The sequence below is a fragment of the Saimiri boliviensis genome, chromosome 1, assembly GCF_048565385.1.
Source record: "Saimiri boliviensis isolate mSaiBol1 chromosome 1, mSaiBol1.pri, whole genome shotgun sequence".
NCBI lineage: Eukaryota > Metazoa > Chordata > Mammalia > Primates > Cebidae > Saimiri > Saimiri boliviensis.
Window position 1 is genome coordinate 32921797 of NC_133449.1, and position 19748 is coordinate 32941544.

Here is a 19748-nt window from a genome sequence, read left to right on the forward strand (position 1 = left end):
AAAGAAACTATCATCACCATGAAAAGGCAGCCTACAGAATGGGAGAGAAGTTTTGCAATCTATCCATCTGACAAAGGGCTAATATCCAAAATCTACAAAGAACTTAAATTTACAAGAAAAAACCCCATCAAAAAGTAGACGAACGATACGAACAAACACTTCTCAAAAGAGGACATTCATGTGGCCAACAATCATGAAAAAAATCCCATTGTCACTGATTATTAGAGAAAGGCAAATCAAAACCACAATGAGATAGTATCTCATGCCAGTTAGAATGGCAGTCATTAAAAAGTCAGGAAACAACAGATGCTGGAGAGGATGTGGGGAAATAGGAATGCTTTAACACTGTTGGTGGGAGTGTAAATTATTTTAACCATTGTGTAAGACAGTGTGGCTATTCCTCAAGGATCTAGAGCCAGAAATTCCATTTGACCCTACAATCCCATTACTGAGTATATACCCAAAGGATTATAAATTATTCTACTATAATGACTCAGGCACACATATGTTTATTGTGGCACTGTTCCCAATAGCAAAGACTTGGAACCAATCCAAATGCTCATCAGTGATAGACTGGATAAAAGAAACGTGGCACATATATACCATGGAATACTATGCAGCCATAAAAAAGGATGAGTTTATGTCCTTTGCAGGGACATGGATGAAGCTGGAAACCATCATTCTCAGCAAACTAACAACAGGGACAGAAAACCAAACACCGTATGTTCTCACTCATAACTGACAGTTGAACAATGAGATCATATGGACACAGGGAAGGGAACATCACACACCAGGGCCTGTCAGGGGTGGGTGACTTGAGGAGGGATAGCATCTGGAAAAATACCTAATGTACATGATGGGTTGATGGGTGCAGCAAACTATCATGGCATGTGTATACCTATGTAATAAACCTACACGTTCTGTACATGTATTTCAAAACTTAAAAGTATAATATAGTAAAAGGTGAAACTTAGAATCCATTGTTCTTGGTATATGGTTTGAAAATAATAGTAGAAAACCAACAGGTAAGAACTAAGACTGTGGTCAACCAGACTTGACAATTCAGTTCTTCAAAATACTTAGAAATGTTTAATGTTCATTTTGTTTAGCCTGCCAGAGGTTAATTATAATTTTCTATTGTATTTTCATTTAATCTCAGAAACTGTCATGTACTTAGTATGATGCTAAATCATGTTTTGCAATAGTCAATGGCTCAGAGGGAACTGATAGGTAATTGACTGTTTTGAAAGTGTCAACTGTCCTGGACATCCTCTTAGAACTGCTGCCGTTCTTTCTAGTTGAAATATGCACAGTATTTTCAGTAAGAATTTAAACAGTTTTTGATCTGGACCTGAGCATCCTATTTTGGCATTTGCAAATCAAGTTGGGACCCATTCCTGTGCATTTTAGAATTATATTTCTGGTATGTCCTCTTACTATGCTGGGACAGGATTCAAAAAGGAAATGTCTGTTTATTTTATTCACTCTTCCTCAGGAAAGACAGTGGTGAAGTGAGTCATTAGCACATTGTATTTTTCAATAGCTCTTTGACCTTAATCGCTGTGGCTGTAAAATGAATGGGAAGATGGCTACAGTATATGAGTGATGAAGAAAGCCCGTGATGGATTCTTGTTACTGTGAATATTTCAAGGAGAAGTTAATGTAGTGTCTGTAGTCTACAGTCATGAGTCCAAGACCAACAGAGTAAGAGTAAGTGTGTGTTACTAGCAGCATCTTCCATGTGTAGCACACATGTATCAAGAAATAAATACAAGCTGTTCTCTGGGCTCTTATAATTCCTTTATTATGTTACCCCGAAGACAGAAGAATTGGAAGGAAAGGAGTTGCTCCCATAGTGGTTTGACTTTTGTCAGTGAGTTCAGTGATTGAATCCATTCTATTGTGGATGATTGTTTTAAAATCATGGGACAGTGTCAGGGACATGGACATAGTCTTTAGCAGAGTGGGGCCTAGATAGAAGCAAATATAATCATGAAGAGACTCATATAATAGTTTTTGAAGCTGGCCCCAGAGAGCAACATTTCACAAACTGTTTCCAGAGACCACCAGTTCAGAGGGATGTTAATAGACTGTGTGTTAAAAAGGATCCCACAGCCAAATGTGCAGAGAAACAAGTTAAACACAGAAAAACAAGAGATTTTGCCAAAGGACTCCTCAGGTTTTAAATACACATGTGCATAGAATAGGCAATATTTCTCAAACATATTTGGCTGTAGAACCCCTCTTTTAGCAGAGGTCTTACATAGTCTGTGTTTTGTATAAAATACCTTGAGTAAAATTGCTCTAGAACATTGGTTTTCAAATATTTTTTTGTTCACTTATCTCCTAGAATAATTTTGAAAAAGTTATGTGTTCACATATCTTTAAGCTGAGATGTACATTTTAATTAAAAAGTCAAGTGGATACAATAGGTTAATTTCTGGCACATTTATATTGTATGCATGCATTAAATATTTTCATCAAAACTTTGGAGCTGCAGAGTTGGTTCATGCTATTGATAAAGTCTCTGCCATTTAACCTAGTTGGTAAAGCCAGATCTCCTTATGAAACAACTCAGACTCATTACTTTTCCTGTGACTCTATCCTCGGATTGATATATTTGTAAATTGGTCATTTATTCTGTGCCTGTGAGAATTTTACCTTTCAAGACATTGTACTTAGAAGGCCTAGAAAGATTCTGGATGGGCAAGAGGTATGCCTTGACTTGGTCCTCTGAGGAAAGGGGAAGACAGGAAAGGAAGACTGGAAAATATGTTCTTAGGCAGATCACTTCAAAAAGTAACATCTGAAGGCTGAAGATCTGTAGATTAGTTCTCTTAAAAGTATCCCAGCCTGTGTGTACCCTATAGAATACCTTCCCACTCCTTCATGGGTATGTGTACCCAGTGCAAGTTGTTCTTTGGAAGTTTAAGAAATATACATGTTGTCTTAAAGAGTGAACTCTTCTTCCTAAAGTAAGTGATCCTTATTAAATGATTTAATAGTCTGTCTGGGATAAGTATTTGTGTCGAGGTATTTTTCTGCTTTCAAGTGGATGTCATACTGCTAATGGAATTCTATTATGGAATTTCTATTCACTAGCAAAAGCTGAACCCATTCAGATGAATCTCCAGAAAGCTTCATATTTTTACGTGGGATAAAGATCCTCGTGTCCTGTTCTCACCTTGTCCTGACTCCTGTTGGACATGCCTCATTTCCTGTATAAACTTGTGTCATGAAAAAGACAGTAAATTCTTACTCACTCTGTTAAACATACATACTTTCCTGTAGGAGAATAGATGCATAAAAATATATTTGTTTCCCATAAGAGTGCTTGTGCTATTCATAATCTATTATGCACCAAATGTCATACTTTATTTATTCCCTGGCATTTTCAGCCCTGGCAACTGGCAGATTGTTTTGAAGTTGGAGAATATTTAAACTACAAGTAACCTTGGGGATTATATTGTTCAGCTCCTCTGTGTTACAGGAGAGGACACTGAGATCAAGAGAAACTCAGAGACTTGCCCTAGGTAACATAACATAAACCCTAGTTGGACCAAAAGCTAGGTCTTAGTGGAATATTCCTCCTATGACTAGTCCTCTTCATCCTTTTTAGGAATATGGCCTTGGACAAAATTATCTCTATAAAATGGAATAATTATTCCTGTACTGCTCACCATCCAGAATTGTCGTGAAGTTTCAATGAGATGTGGTATGCTATACAAATATAAAGGATGGTGATGAGGAAGAAGAATGATGAAGGCCCTCACTTCATTGTCAGTTTATTGCATCCTTCCTCTGTACTGAAATACTTAGGCTGTTTTATGTTGGCTTGTTCATAGGGAGTCTCTTGTTATGCATGTATGCCTGATTGCTCTGTGTTTTTCTATACCTGGTTAATAGATGCCCAGGCTTCTTATTTCTGTTTTATTAGGTTGAACCATAGGACATTGCCAGTATTTGACCATTTTAGAAGAAGAGCAGTTTTACAAGAAAAGCAGTTTTGTATTCTTGAACTTCATCTGTGGCCTGAAGTACGTGGTAGGCTATACAGGCAGAGAAACCTGTAAATGTTTTAAGTAATTGGAAAAGTATGTAAAGCTTCTGCGTGTTAGCTGTAGCTTCATGGATTTTGCCTACTCTAGAGGAGCACCTGGATCTATATGAACTTCTTTCCTTGTTGCTGTTTCTAGAAACTTCTAGATTGCCTGCCTGAACACAAAAACTCAGATGGGGATAGGGAATGGGCGACTGGCTGTATGTGGGTGCCAAGCCCCTTCAGCCGTTTATTTTGGCCTTCATTCTTTAACTCAGTCAGTTGTGCTACGTGCAGTAGTTGTTTATACCACTTCTTCAAAGGCAGACTCCCACAGTCTTCCAGAGAAATTTGGTGATCTGTAGAGGGAGAACAAGGAATAAATTCATGTGTTTTTCAAACTAAATAATTAAAATACTTTTGATTTAGTCATAATCCATTAAGGAACGTTAGTTGACCCTTTAAGATATGAGACTCAGCCAGACACAGTGGCTCACACACTTTGGGAGGCCAAGATGGGAAGATCACTTGAGGTCAGGAGTTCAAGACCAGCCTGGCCAACATGGTGAAACCCAATCTCTACTAAAAAAAAAAAAAAAAGTTAGCCGAGAATGTTGGCACGTGCCAATAATCTCAGCTACTCGGGAGGCTGAGGCAGGAGAATCACTTGAACCTGGGAGGTGGAGGTTGAAATGACCTGAGATCATGCTGCTGCACTCCCTCCTGCACGAAAGAGTAAGACTCCATCCCAAATAAATAAATTAATTAAAATAAAATATGAGACTCCTGAAATGCTATGTTATTTAATGTTATTTAAAAATAAGTTATTTATAAAATGACAAATATTATAATCAAGTGTTATTCTATTAAAAAAGAAGATAGCTTTAGGCAATGAAGTCTAAATAGAATTGGCTTACCATTCACCCACCATGTTTTATACAGTTGTTAAGTCTGAATAGAATTATGGTTCACCATTCACCCATCATATGCTATACGGTTGTTAAACTTTGGCCTGATAATGTCTTCACGTGGAATGTTCTTCTCTCATCCAGATACAGTGCATTCAGTTCAACTAATGCTTTGTTCTTACCATGTTTGCAAGTCTCCATTATCCTTTGGTTTAATTTAGAAAGCTTGTGACTACCTGTCTAGAAAAGTCACTTAGACAGTTTCTCCTGTTTCTTATTAGAAAGATACTAATTTGTTAATTTGTGAAGTCCTATGTTAAAATTATGGGGGATAAGTTTTTGTTGGCTGAGAAGGGGCACAAAGAACCTTCTGAGGTGATGGAAACGTTGTTAATCACGATCTGGGTGGTGGTTATACCACATGTGGATATGCAAAAATTCACCTAGTTGTATAGTTAAGATTGATATACTCTGTTGTATATAAATTAAATCTAATCTCTAATTTGTAGTAGTTCAGGAAATATTTTTTTAAAAAAACAGATGTTGAAGGAAACAGTTTTTCTGGAAGCTGTGAGAATGTGTCACAAAGGAAGGCCCGCGCTTCCTGGGTTCCTCGGGCCAAAATTAGGGGAAGTGGTGGTCCCAGTGCTGGTGGCACAAGCTGATTAAAACAGTGGTAACAGGAAGCATCTTACATGAATCCTCTTCTTTGTGGATTTTTCTGTTTCTTCCTGTCTATACCCAGTAGGTTTGCTGGGTTTTTTTTTTTTTTTTTTTTTTTTTTTTTTTTTTTTTTTAAGTCTGAATTCCTGGCCTCCATTCCCATGGCATCCTGGTCAAAGCACTGAGCAAGCAGTATGGAGAGTCAAAGGGGCATTGGAAGAGGGTCCTAGGCATTGGTTGTAAATCGGGTATTTATGAGTCTGGGGGGAGTCCTCTACCTTAGCCTGGCAGCCAGCCACAAGGCTGAGATGATGCTGTTATAGGGAAAGTTACCAAGGGAAAATTCTGGGTCCTCAATCTTATCATGGAATGTGTAGGAGTGCGGCCAGTGACTAGGAGTACAGGCCATTCTGGGGAAGAGGAATACTAATAATCATAGCCTAGTGCGGATGTGAGGGGAAGCAGAAGAGTGAAAATTTTGTCCAGCCTTCTTGACCACAACTGGCTGGTTACCCAAACTTGAGGTTTTACTTGGGACATATAATGGGGCTTCGCTTGTACCATGTAAGCTCCAACTGGACTTGGCACTCTTCCTGGTCCTTCATGGTGGTTTTCTTAAAAAGAATGAATTATGGGGGAATATTTTCAACGACATGCTGTACATTAAGTGTGCATTACAGAGCAACACACACGTCAATAAAGAATGAGATGGTCAGGTGCTATACTGTGTGCCCTGCCAGATGTCATCTAGCTGTACCAGTTTCCAGCTATGTGCAAGTTGGAACACCATAGAATTTATACAACAAATATACATTTACTTATCATTTTAATGTCATGGAAGGTATCATTTTGTCACTGAAATTAACTTAAACATTGCCTGTTCTGAGTAAAATATGTACATATAGATCATGATGCCTACTTAGAATTAAAATATTCATGTTCAAATAATGTTAGTATTTGATTAAATAATGATTGAGAGCTATGTTTTCTTTTTATGTGATTATCCTGATAATAACGTTTTGCTACCATTGTATCCAACTTTAATTTAGAAAGTTAACATTTTGGGACCCTCAATAAAAATTTGTAGAAGAATTAATGATTGAAGGAAGTAAATATTATTTGAAATTGAAGTGTTAATAGGCAGTTTGTTAACAATTAAGCTTCACAGGCTACACTGAATAAAATACAAATGACTGCCAATTTTTCATGTTTAACTTACCACATTCTTTTTTGATTTTCAATTAATTACCTTTCCAAGTGACTATATAATCTTTCTTTGTGAAATACCTCATTTTTATCCCTCCTCTTTCAAATGACTTTGATTTTCGCCTGGATCTCCATATGCAGAGTATCTTAAGCATCTCTTTCTAGCAGTGATTTCCTCTTTCACTCTATTTCTGAATCTTCTGCTGCTGGGTATTTCTACTTGGGTATCCCAATGTGACCTTGAACTATAAAACTGAACTCTTCATTCACCTGCCCTCTTTCTTCCTTAGAACTCCTTCCGCAAAAGCAGCAGTGATTTTTTTTCCTTTTCTCTCAGATTAGAAGCCTCCCAGACATCCTTGACTCCCTTCTCTTACTTTCTCATGGTGTGTAGTCCAATCAAGCACCATGCATTTCAATTAAAAAGAAAAAAGCAGATGGAGAAGATTTGTCCATTCCTTACATTCCTGATTGTTCTCACTATCACCAGCCTGGCTGTTATCTACCTCATACTTGCATAACTCCTTCAAGTGATCAGACCTTTTTTATTTTTATTTTTTTATTGATTGATTGATTGATTTTTTTTTTTTTTTTTTTTTTTTTTGAGATGGAGTCTTGCTCTGTTCCCCAGGCTGGAGTGCTTTGATTCAGTCTAGGCTCACTGCAACATCTGCCTACCGAGTTCAACTGATTCTCCTCCCTCGGCCTCCTGAGTAGCTGGGATTACAGGCAGGCACCACCATACCTGATTAATTTTGTATTTTAGTAGAGACAGAGTTTCACCATGTTGCCCAGGTTGGTCGCAAACTCTGAGCTCAGGCAATCTGCCCAATTCCACCTCCCAAAGTGCTCGGATTACAAGCGTGAGCCACCCTGCCTGGCCCAAGTGATCAGACTTTTAATCTTTTCTCACCAAGCCATGTGTTGGCCAGGTGAATCTTACTAGAGTCTACCTTTGACTCCGCCTTTTCCTGAGCCAGAAACCGTTAATATAGATTTTTACTGAAGCCAGATGCAGCCTGGCTTTTACCAGCTCTGTTTCCAGCTATTTACCTTCCTGAATCTTCTTTTCCAGCCAGTGGTTTGACTCATCATTTCCTGAGCCTCCTTCCATGGGCCACACTCTGTGCTCAAGCTCCAGTGTTTCCCACACAAGTCATTCCTCCCCTTCCTCGCCCATCCATCCTGCTCCTGCCTAGACATCAGTACTCTAAAGTCTTACCCCCTCCTCAGTGCCACAGTCTGCCCCACCTCCAGCTTCCTTCTGTGGCTTTTACTGACTGTTTAGGCAATTTCATAATTCAGCTTCTAACAGTTTATGACAGTCCTTCCTTGTGATAACTTGAACTGCTTTTTACTTCTTTAGTTTTTCAAATATTCATATGCGCAGTTAGACTGTCAGTGATTCCAGGGTGAGAGTCTTTGCCTTACCTATATGCTCCTATTACCTAACATAAACTAACACTAAAAAAAACTCTGCAAAGGGCAGAATTTTTATCAGTTTTTTTTCCACTAGTAAATGCTTAGCATGTGGCATATAGTAGGTGTGCAATAAGTATTTGCTATAGAAAATGTGAATGTTCAACAAATATTAATTGATTTGATTCAAGGTTATTCACACCTGCTACATCCTTTTTTTGCTGTAACTAAAAGATTATTACCGTGAAAGAGGAAGTAAATGCAATTTGGAGCCAGAATCTGCTCAACAGTGCTTGACTGCTCCTTCTAAAGAATTGTGTTTTCCTGCAGATATTAATGAATGTCAGCTACAAGGTGTATGCCCTAATGGTGAGTGTTTGAATACCATGGGCAGCTATCGATGTACCTGCAAAATAGGATTTGGCCCGGATCCTACCTTTTCAAGTTGTGTTCGTAAGTAATAATCACTTTTTATTCATATTTTGGATTGATTGTCTTTAGGGTTTATCCAAAAGAATGGAAATACTCAGTGGTCAACTGAATGCTTGTAAATATGCAGGAAAACCTCATTAATTAAAATGACAAGGAGGGGGCCTTCCTGACATGGTAAAATAAATCTATAATATGGAACCTCCTCTAAAATGCATTTTTATTGTGGTAATAAAAATATAATAGCTAAAACTCAGAATAGAGACTAAGCACGCTGAGGAAATACACTTTGATGAAAAGAGGAATTAACATGAACATACCAACCTTTTTTGGTACCTGAGAAATTATAGTAGGTTTTTCCTTCATAAATACAGTATTTTAAGCATTCTTTAGGTTGAATGAAACTGTGTCCTGGCATCTGCCTTTAATTATTCCAAATTCTGAGTCACTGGACTCTGATTTAATGAAGTTTCACTACTTTCTCAGTTGTAAAATTCTGGAAAATAGTTACCAAGGCCCTGTTGTTTTAGATTTTCTAATTCAGTTCTAATTTCAAATATTGTCTTGTTATTTAAACCCACCAAAATGACCTTAAATTTTACTGTTTTGCCTTAAAAATGTTTCTGAGCTTTTCCTTTGTTTCTGATAAGGGTAAAAATCCTTCATCAAACAGCATGTTCTGATATTGGTTCTGAAATAGTTTCACCAAACAGATACCCATGATTTTTCTCTCCGGGAAAACGAATCCGTGTAGTCACTACAGGTCATATGCCATTAGAGAGGATTGCATTTTAGGTGTCAAGTTCTTAGATGCAGAATTAATTTTAAGATTGCCTTATTTTTAAAGTAATCGTGTCCATTATTACAAAAGTAGATGAGCACTGTAAGATTTTTTTTTTAAAGAGATGGGGTCTTGCTATCTGGACTCACATCCTGAATTCAAGTGACCTCTGTTCAGCCTGCTGAGTAGCATGACTGTAATCACGGGTGTTGCAGCACTGCAGGTTTTTAAAGGTTATAGAGTTAAATGGATGCATGGCAGAAAACTATTAGGATAATTTTAAGAGGAATTGTGTATTAGGTTATTTCCTGTAGGGTTTTTCTATTTATTTATTTATTTATTTATTTTTGAGACGGAGTTTCACTTTGTTGCCCAGGCTGGAATACAGTGGCGCTCACTGCAACCTCCGCCTCTCAGGTTCAAGCGGTTCTCCTACTTCAGCCTCCCAAGTAGCTGGGATTACTGGCATGTGCCACTATGCCCAGCTAATTTCTGTGTTATTAGTAGAGATGGGGTTTCGCCATGTTGGTCAGGCTGGTCTCAAACTCCAGACCTCAGGGATCAACCTGCCATAGCCTCCCAGAGTTCTGGGATTACAGGTGTGAGCCACTGTGCCCAGCCACTTTTATTTATTTTTTTAATGTAGCTTTGGTCTGTACTGAGGTGCATCTTTCTTGTCCCTAGTTTGAAACTTCCCATTTGGTTGACAGGTTCTTCATGAAGATACTGTCATTCATTTTTAACCAAGCTTATCTCTCTAACTCTGTGCCCTAAGGTGAGGTATGTAGAGGTGATAAAATAATGACAAATGTAGTAAGATAAAAACAACAAGTCTCATTTATTACTTTTAGGTGTGTTTGTTGAGTCTTTTGAAATATTGTTACTAATTACTACTCTTTTCCTTTAAAAACTGTCAACTGCAGATTAGGATGTTTTACACGTAAGTTCTCTTTTCTGTGTTATTTTACAGAGCGTTCTGATTATGAAGCAGACAGACACCTAATTATAAGGCATTCTTAAGGGGTAGTAAAATTAGACCATAAAATTACATTTGCACTCAAGGTACTTTTGAAACTGATGCAGGGATTTGGAAATTTCAGGCCAAAAATCACACTGTTGATGATACCAGATAACTTAGGGGATCATTTTTGGCTGATATGAATTACATGAATGAGTATTTTAAATCGTTTCATAATTTAAGCGTAAATATTGTAGAGTTTGAATATAGAGTTTGCCACAAATGCTTTTTCCCCTCCATTTATAATTTGGCTTGTAGTCTGGTTACAGCTCTTACATTGAAGTTTATATATTAGGTAAACTTGCAGAACTAGTCACAAAATGTTCTATGAAACTTTGACTAGATCTGATGACTAAGGTATGGGCCGACATCCAGGTTTTAATAAGATTGTAGAAATTTGACAATGAGATTTTTGAAATGCTAGCACATTTCCTTAGCATTTATTTTCCCTGTCATTACCCAAATAATTCTGAACTTATTAAACAAGCATCCATTCTTATTTGAAAAATAAATAATTCAACTTTGTGGTTCACCTACAACAGCTGAAACGATAAGTATTAAAGGACATTTGTTGCTAGTTAAGTGTTCCGTTGAGAGTTCGAAGTAAAAACTTGGGCTTTTTACCATTGTTGAGTGAGAAGATTTATTTCTTCTTCCTCTGAATTTACCACATGTAACATCACAGAGACATACAGAGTTCCTTTAGGATTTGTGATTTAAACCAACCCAGTCTGATTTGCTGGTGAATTCTGTGAAATCGAGGTGGTAATTAATAGCCTACCAGCGAAAAAAAGCCCAGGACCAGATGGATTCACAGCCAAATTCTATCAGAGGTACAAAGAGGAGCTAGTACCATTCCTTCTGAAAGTATTCCAAACAACAGAAAAAGACGGACTCCTCCCTAACTCATTTTATGAGGCCAGTATCATCCTGATGCCAAAACCTGGCAGAGACACAACAAAAAAAGAAAATTTCAGGCCAATATCCCTGATGAACATCGATGCAAAAATTCTCTGTAAAATACCGGCAAACCAAATCCAGTAGCACATCAAAAAGCTTATTCACCACAATCAAGTCAGCTTCATCCCTGGGATGCAGGGCTGGTTCAACCTACACGAATCAATAGATGTAATCTATCATGTAAACAGAAGCAGTGACAAAAACCACATGATTATCTCAATAGATGCAGAAAAGGCCTTCACCAAAATTTAACAACCTTTCATGCTAAAAACTCTAAATAAACTAGGTACTGATGGAACATATCTCAAAATAATAAGAGCTATTTATGACAGACCCATAGCCAGTATCATACTGAATGGGCAAAAACTGGAAGCATTCCCTTTGAAAACTGGCACAAGACAAGGATGCCCTCTCACATCACTCCTATTCAACATAGTATTCGAAGTTCTGGCAAGGGCAGTCAGGCAAGAGAAAGAAATAAAGTGTATTCAGTTAGGCAAAGAGGAAGTCAAATTGTCTCTGTTTACAGGTGATATGATTGTATATTTAGAAAACCCCATCGTTTCAGCCCCAAATCTCCTTAAGCTGATAAGCAACTTCAGCAAAGTCTCAGGATACAAAATCAATGTGCAAAAATCACAGGCATTCCTAAACACTAATAATAGACAGAGAGCCAAATAATGAGTGAACTCCCATTCACAATTGCTACAAAGAGAATAAAATACCTAGGAATACAACTTATAAGGGATGTGAAGGACTTCTTCAAGGAGAACTGCAACTCACTGCTCAAGAAAATAAGAGAGGACACAAACAAATGGAAAAACATTTCATGCTCATGGATAGGAAGAATCAATATCATGAAAATGGCCATACTGTCCAAAGTAATTTATAGATTCAGTGTTATCCCCATCAAGCTACCATTGACTTTCTTTACAGACTTAGAGAAAACTACTTTAAATTTCCTTTGGAACTAAAAAGGTTCCCGCATAGCGAAGACAATTCTAAGCAAAAAGAACGAAGCTGGAGGCATCACACTACCTAACTTCAAACTGTACTGCAAAGCTACAGTAACCAAACAGCATGGTACTGGTACCAAAACAGACATATAGTCCGATGGGCAGAACAGAGGCCTCAGAAATAATACCAGATATTTACAGCCATCTGATCTTTGACAGACCTGACAAAAACAAGCAATGGGGAAAGGATTCCCTATTTAATAAATACTGTTGAGAAAACTGGCTAGCCATATGCAGAAAACTGAAACTGGACCCCTTCCTTATGCTTTATACAAAAATTACCTCAAGATCGATTAAAGACTTAGATGTAAGACCTAAAACCATAAAAACCCTAGAAGAAAACATAGGTATTACCATTCAGGACATAGGCATGGGCAAAGACTTCATGACTAAAACACCAAACGCAATGGCAACAAAAGCCAAAATTCACAGATGGGATCTAATTAAACTGAAGAGCTTCTGCACAGCAAAAGAAGCTATCATCACTGTGGAAAGGCTACAGAATGGGAGAAAAATTTTGCAATCTATCCATCTGACAAAAGGCTAATATTCAGAATCTACAAAGAAAACAAATTTATGAGAAAAAACCCCATCAGAAAGTGGGCAAACAGTATGAACAGACACTTCTCAAAAGAGGATGTTCATGTGGCCAAAAAACATGAAAAAAAGCTCATCATCACTGGTTATTAGAGAAAGGCAAATCAAAACCACAATGAGTTACTATCTCATGCCAGTTAGAATGGCAGTCATTAAAAAGTCAGGAAACAACAGATGCTGGAGAGAATGTGGGGAAATAGGAATGCTTTAACATTGTTGGTGGGAGTGTAAATTATTTCAACCATTGTGTAAGACAGTGTGGTGATTCCTCAAGGATCTAGAACCAGAAATTCCATTTGACCCTGCAATCCCATTACTGAGTATATAACCAAAGGATTATAAATATAAATCATGCTACTGTAAAGACACATGTGTACATATGTTTATTGTGACACTGTTCACAATAGCAAATACCTGGAACCAACCTAAATGCCCATCAGTGATAAACTGGATAAAGAAAATATGGCACATATACACCATGGAATACTATGCAGCAATAAAAAGGGATGAGTTCGTGTGCTTTGCAGGGACATGAATGTAGCTGGAAACCATTATTCTCAGCAAACTGACACAAGAACAGAAAACCAAACACCGCTTGTTCACATTTATAGGTGGGAGTCAAACAATGAGAACACATGGACACATGGAGAGGAACATCACACATCGGGACCTGTCGGGGTAGGGGATAGGGGAGTACTAGCATTAGGGGAAATACCTAATGTAGATGATGGGTTGATGGGCGCAGCAAAACACCATGGCACATGTACACCTATGTAAGAAACCTGCATATTCTGCACATGTACCCCAGAACTTAAAGTATAATAATAATAAAAAGGTGGAAGTTGCAGTCAACCAAGATTGAGCCACAGCACTTCAACCTCAGTGACAGAGTGAGACTCTGTCTCATAAATAAAGTCTCAACAAATTTTTAAAAATCAAGATTATATGTCTTCTCAGACTGCAATGCAATAAACTGGAAATTAATAACAAAAGGAAATTTGGAAACTGTACACTTGGAAAATGTAGAAATATGTGGAATTTAGCATTATGCTTCTGAATTACCATTGGGTCAAGGAAGAAACTAAGGAGGAAATCTGGCCGGGGTAATGATTCGTGCCTGTAATCCTGGTGCTGTGGGAGGCCAAAGCAGTAGAATTGCTTAAGGCCAGGAGTTTGAGACCAGCCTGGGAAAAATGGGTACAGTGAGCCATATATCTACAGAAAAAAATTAGCTGAGTTTGACGGTGTAAACCAGAAGTCGTAGCTACTCAAGAGGCTGAAGCATGATCACTTGAGTCTAGGAGTTGAGCTCTGATCTCACCACTGCACTCCAGCTTGGGTGACAGAATGAGACCCTGTCTCTTAAAAAACATGCAGGTGGGGGGTAATTTTAAAAATTTCTAAACAAATGAAAATTGAGACACAACATCCAAAAACCTATTGGATACATCCAAAGCTGTGCTAAGAGGGGAATTTATAGCAATAAATGGCTACATTTTAAAAATTAGAAAAACTTACAGTAGTCTATTGATGTACCTCAAGGACCTAGAAAAATAAGAACAAACCCCAAACTAGTAGAAGGAAAGAAATTATAAAGGTTAGAGCAGGACTAAGTGAAATAGAAACTAGAAAAAATACAAAGGATCAATGAAATGAAAAGTTGGGCCTTTGAAAAGATAAAATAAATCAACTACTAGCTAGACTAATTAAGAAGAAAAGAGAGAAGACCTAAATAAACAATACAAAATGAAAGTGGAGACATCACAACTGATAACAGAGACCATACATCATCAGAGACTATTATGAACAACTATATACTAACAAACTGGGAAGCCTAGAGAAAAATGGATAAATTCCTGGACATATACATCCTATAAAGATTGGATTAGTAAGAAATGGAAAACTTGGGCAGACCAATAATGAGTAATGAGATTGGATCAGTAATGAAACATCTCTCAACAAAGAAATACCCAGGACCATATGGCTTCAGTGCCAAATCCTACGAAACTTACATAGAAGAATTAACACCAGTTGTCCTCAAACTATTCCAATAAATTGAAGAGGTGGAAATTCTTCCTAACTCATCCAAAGCATTGCCCTGATACCAAAACGAGACAAGTATGGAACAAAAAAAAGAAAACTATAGGTCAATATTTCTGATGAACATAGATACAAAAATCCTCTAAAAATACTGGCAAACTGAATCCAACAGCACAGCAAAAAGGTAACACCCCATGATCCAGTGGGATTTTTCCCAGTGATGCAAGGATGATTCGATATACGTAAATCAATAAATGTGACATTACGTCAACAGAATGAAGGACAAAAACCACATGATCATCTCAGTAGACAGAAAAAGCATTTAACGAAATTAAACATTGCTTTATGACCAGACTGTCAACAAACTAGGCATAAAAGGAACATACCTGAATGTAGTAAAGGTCATATATGACAGACTTACCAGCTAACATCATACTGAGTGAAAAAAGCTAAAAGCTTTCTAAGCTTAGCTAACTAAGAAATGAAAGAAGACAAGGATGCTTCCTTTCACCACTCACATTCATCCTAGTACTGGAAGTCCTAGCTATAGAAATCAGGCAAAAGAAGTTAAAAAAAAAAAAAAAGAAAGAAAGAAAGAAAAAGCCATCTAAATTGGAAAAGAGGAAGTCAAATTGTTTTCATTTTTGCAGATAATACGATCTTATATATAGAAGAACCTAAATACTCCACCAAAAAAAGCTTTTTGATCTGCTAAATACATTCAGTAAAGTTGCAGGATGCGAAGTCAACATACAAAACTCAGTGGAATTTGTATATAACAATAATGAAGAAGCTGAGAAAGACTGAGGGAGACAGTCCCATTTGCAATAGCCACAAGAAATAAAATATCTAGGAATAAATTTAACCAAGAAGATTTACCTCTATGGGGAAAGCTATGAAATACTGATGAAAAAATTTGAAGAGGACACAGGCAAATGGAAAGACATCCCATGTTCATGGATCAGAAGAGTCAATATCATTAAAATAACCATACTACCCAAAGTAATCTATGGATTGAATGCAATTTCTATCAAAATACCAAGATCAATTTTCACATAAATAGAAAAACAATGCCACAACTTGTTTGGGACCCCAAAAAAGCCAGAATAGCCAAAATCATCTTGAGCAAAAACAACAAATCTGGAGGCATCACACTACCTGACTTCAAAATATATTACAAGGTTATAGTAACCAAAACAGAATACTCTTGGTGTTAAAAAAAGGCACATAAACCAATGGAACAGGCTAGATAACTCAAAATAAAGTCATGTATTTATAGCCAACTAATTTTTTACAAAGACACCAGTAATATACATTGGGTAAAAGATATCTTTTTGGTAAATGGCACTAAGAAAACGGGATATCCCTATGCAGAAGAATGAAAATAAACTTTTGTCTCTCACTGTATAAAAAAAATAAACACAGGATAGATTAAAAACTTACATAGAAGACTCTGTAAAACTACTAGAAGACAGGGGAGATCCTTTAGGGCATTGGTTTAGGCAAAGATTTTATGACTAAGACCTCAAAGGACCAACAAAAACAAAAATAGGCAGGTAAGACTATATTAAGTGAAAAAGCTGCTATACAGCAAAACAAACAACAGAGTGAAGAGACAACATGTAGAATGGGAAAAAATATTTGCAAGTTATTAATCTGACATGGGACTAACACCTGGAATATAAAAGGAACTCAATAGGAAAAAAATCAAATAATCTGATTAAAAATGGACAGAGAACATAAAAAGGCATTTCTCAAAAGAAGACATACAAACAGCCAATGGGTATATGAAAAAATATTCAACATAACTAATTATTAAGGAACTGCCAATCAAAACCATAATGAAATATCATATTACACAAGTTAAAATTGTTTATTAAACATTTTTTTAAAAAACGTGCTGGAGAGGATACAGAGAAAAGGAGATTCTTATAAATTGTTGGGAATGTACATTAATATAGCTCTTATAGAAAACAATATGGCCATGTCTCAAAAAATTAAAAATAGGACTAGCATATGATCCAGAAGTCCCTCTACTGGGTGTGGTATTTATCCAAAGGAAAAAAAATCAGTATGTCAAAGAGATATCAGCACCACCATGTTTATTATGGCATTCTTCACAATAGCAAAGATATGGAATCAACCTGTTTTCATCAATGAATGGATAAAGAAAATGTGGTATATACATGAAATGGAGCACTTCTCAGCTGCAAAAAATATATTGGGGCAACATGGATAAAACCAAAGGTCATTTTGTTAAGTGAGATAACCCAGGCACAGAAAGACACATATCTCATGTTCTCATATGTGGGAGCTAAAAGAGTTAATCCCTTGGAGGTAGAGATCAGAATGACAAATAGAAAGGGTATATGGATTAAGGGTGGCATGGGTAAAGAGAGACTGGTTATTGGGTACAAACGTACAGTTAAAAGTAATGAGTTCTGATGTCCTGTATCAGAATAGGGTGACTATACTTAACAACAATGTATGTTTCAGAATAGCTAGAAGTGAAGACATGAAATGTTCCCAACACATAGGAGTGATAAATACACAAGGTGGTGGATGCCCTAAATACCCTGACTTGATTATCATACATTCTATGCATGTAACAAAATATCACATGTACCTCATAAATATGTGCAAATTATATGTCAATTTTTTAAAAAAATAGGTGTGTAAGCCAGCCTTTTTCAGTGGTTTCCTTCTTGCCCTCCTTCTACCTTTGAAGAAGCTGATTTATTATTAGCTAGTTGCTTTTTCTTATGTACACTTCAAGCAGGTCAAAATGTTTAGTTAGAACATAAGCTGACACCCCTGATAAGCTAAGAGTTGACTTATTAATGACTCTGCAAGCCAGTGATTCTTTTTCTATTCCTATTCTAAAGACTTGTATTTGGACTGCTTTGGAAGCTGACATAGAAAAAACACCAGTACTGTAGAACTTATGGAGAATATTTGGGTTAGGAAATGGTAGGAGGAAAAAAGCGTACAAAACCAAGATCTTTTAGGGTAAGATGTTTGGGAAGAATTAGTTCACTAGACATATCTTTTTCTTTTTTCTTTGAGATGGACTTTCACTCTTGTTGCCCAGGCTGGAGTGCAATGTGCGATCTCGGCTCGTTGCAACCTCTGCCTCCTGGGTTCAAGTGGTTCTCCTGTGTTGAAGTGATTCTCCTGCCTAAGCCTCTGAAGTAGCTGAGATTATAGGCACCCGCCACCATGCCCAGGTAATTTTATGTTTTTAGTAGAGACAGGGTTTCACCATGTTGGTCAGGCTGGTCTCAAACTCCTGACCTCAGGTGATGCACTTGGCTTGAATTCCCAAAGTGCTGGGATTACAAGTATAAGCCACCGCATCCAGCCTCACTAGACATAGCTTCATCCCTCAGATGATAAAATGCCTGAAATTTTATATTTTTCTTTGTACAATGCATGGGAATTCAGCAACTAGAGACTCACTTTAATTAATAAGCAATTGTTTCAGTAATTAGCACACACATATTAATTCTTTAAAATAGTAACTTGCTCATTTAGAGCCTTTAATTATGAGGATGGTCATGATAGGTTGTTTCAAAATAGAGTACTTGGGTAGGGGAACAGGGTAACTATAACAGGCATAGTGTCTATAACTCTAGATATATCCTAAGGTGTGGATATAAGAAAGTGGGTATAGAGATTTAAGTTGAAGGGAGCCAACATCACAGTTCACCAATGTCAAAGATTTGAAGAAACTGTTCTGACCTGAATATCTCTCGTTCTTGGGACTTAGAATTCACACTGATGCAGTTAATATTACAATTAAGCCCCACTGTGCGTAAGATAGGTTCTTGTGAGATGACCTGATATGGCTTCTCTAGAAATATGTGTTGTTAAGTTCCAAATGGTCAATATGGAGAGGAAATTTTAGAGAAAATCCTGTGTGAGCTATGCTAGAACATATGTATGTGTTCTAAAGATTATTCAACCTACAGACACATTCAGCATGCTATAACTGAAGAATGTTCCATTATTCCAGGGACTTGCTATCCTTTTGAGCATAATAACCATGCTCTTAAATGTTCTTTTTCTTTTGGTCTGTGACTTTTGATATTTACAGCTCACTTGCACAGACTCCAAAATATGAGTAAGAGAGGGAGAAGAAAATACTCAGACTTCTCTATTTTACCACTTTTCTAAGGGCCCTTGGCAGGGATGCCCTTACTAGACATTCTACGTAAGTTTTGAAGCTTGAGGAATGTCTCCTGTGCTCCCTGAAATCCCCTTTCCTCATCCCCTAATTCATAGATAATGTCTGTTTTTTACTTTCTTCACTTTGGCTCACACAGTTATGAAGGATAGCAAGTCTGAAATCTCCCGGGAGGAGCTGATGTTTCAGCTTGAATCTGAAGGCAGTCTGCTGGCAAAATTCTCCCTCAGCACAGATTTTCTGTTGGGGCTTCATAGACCAACTTCAAAATACATTACGAGACTATAATAATGAAGTCCACCCTCACTATGGAGGATAATTTGCTTTACCCAAGTCTTATGATTTAAATACTAATCTCATATTTGAAAAAGTACCTTCACAGCAACATCCAGACCTGTATCTGACCAAATATTTGGGTATCAATGCCTAGCCGAGTTGATACGTAAAATGAACTGTATCAGTTAAATTGAGTTTCTCTAGTCTGTA

At 37.2% G+C, this 19748-nt stretch overlaps 1 protein-coding gene across 11 annotated transcripts in view; it reads left to right on the forward strand.

Moving 5' to 3' along the window:
* Window positions 1-19748, forward strand: part of LTBP1 (latent transforming growth factor beta binding protein 1) — a 476883-nt gene that overhangs the window by 308568 nt on the left and 148567 nt on the right. For all 11 annotated transcript variants that reach the window (XM_039478754.2, XM_039478757.2, XM_039478764.2 and 8 more), the window contains one exon: window positions 8566-8688. In XM_039478754.2, coding sequence (XP_039334688.1) covers window positions 8566-8688 — 123 coding nt within the window. The remainder of the gene's footprint in view (window positions 1-8565; window positions 8689-19748) is intronic.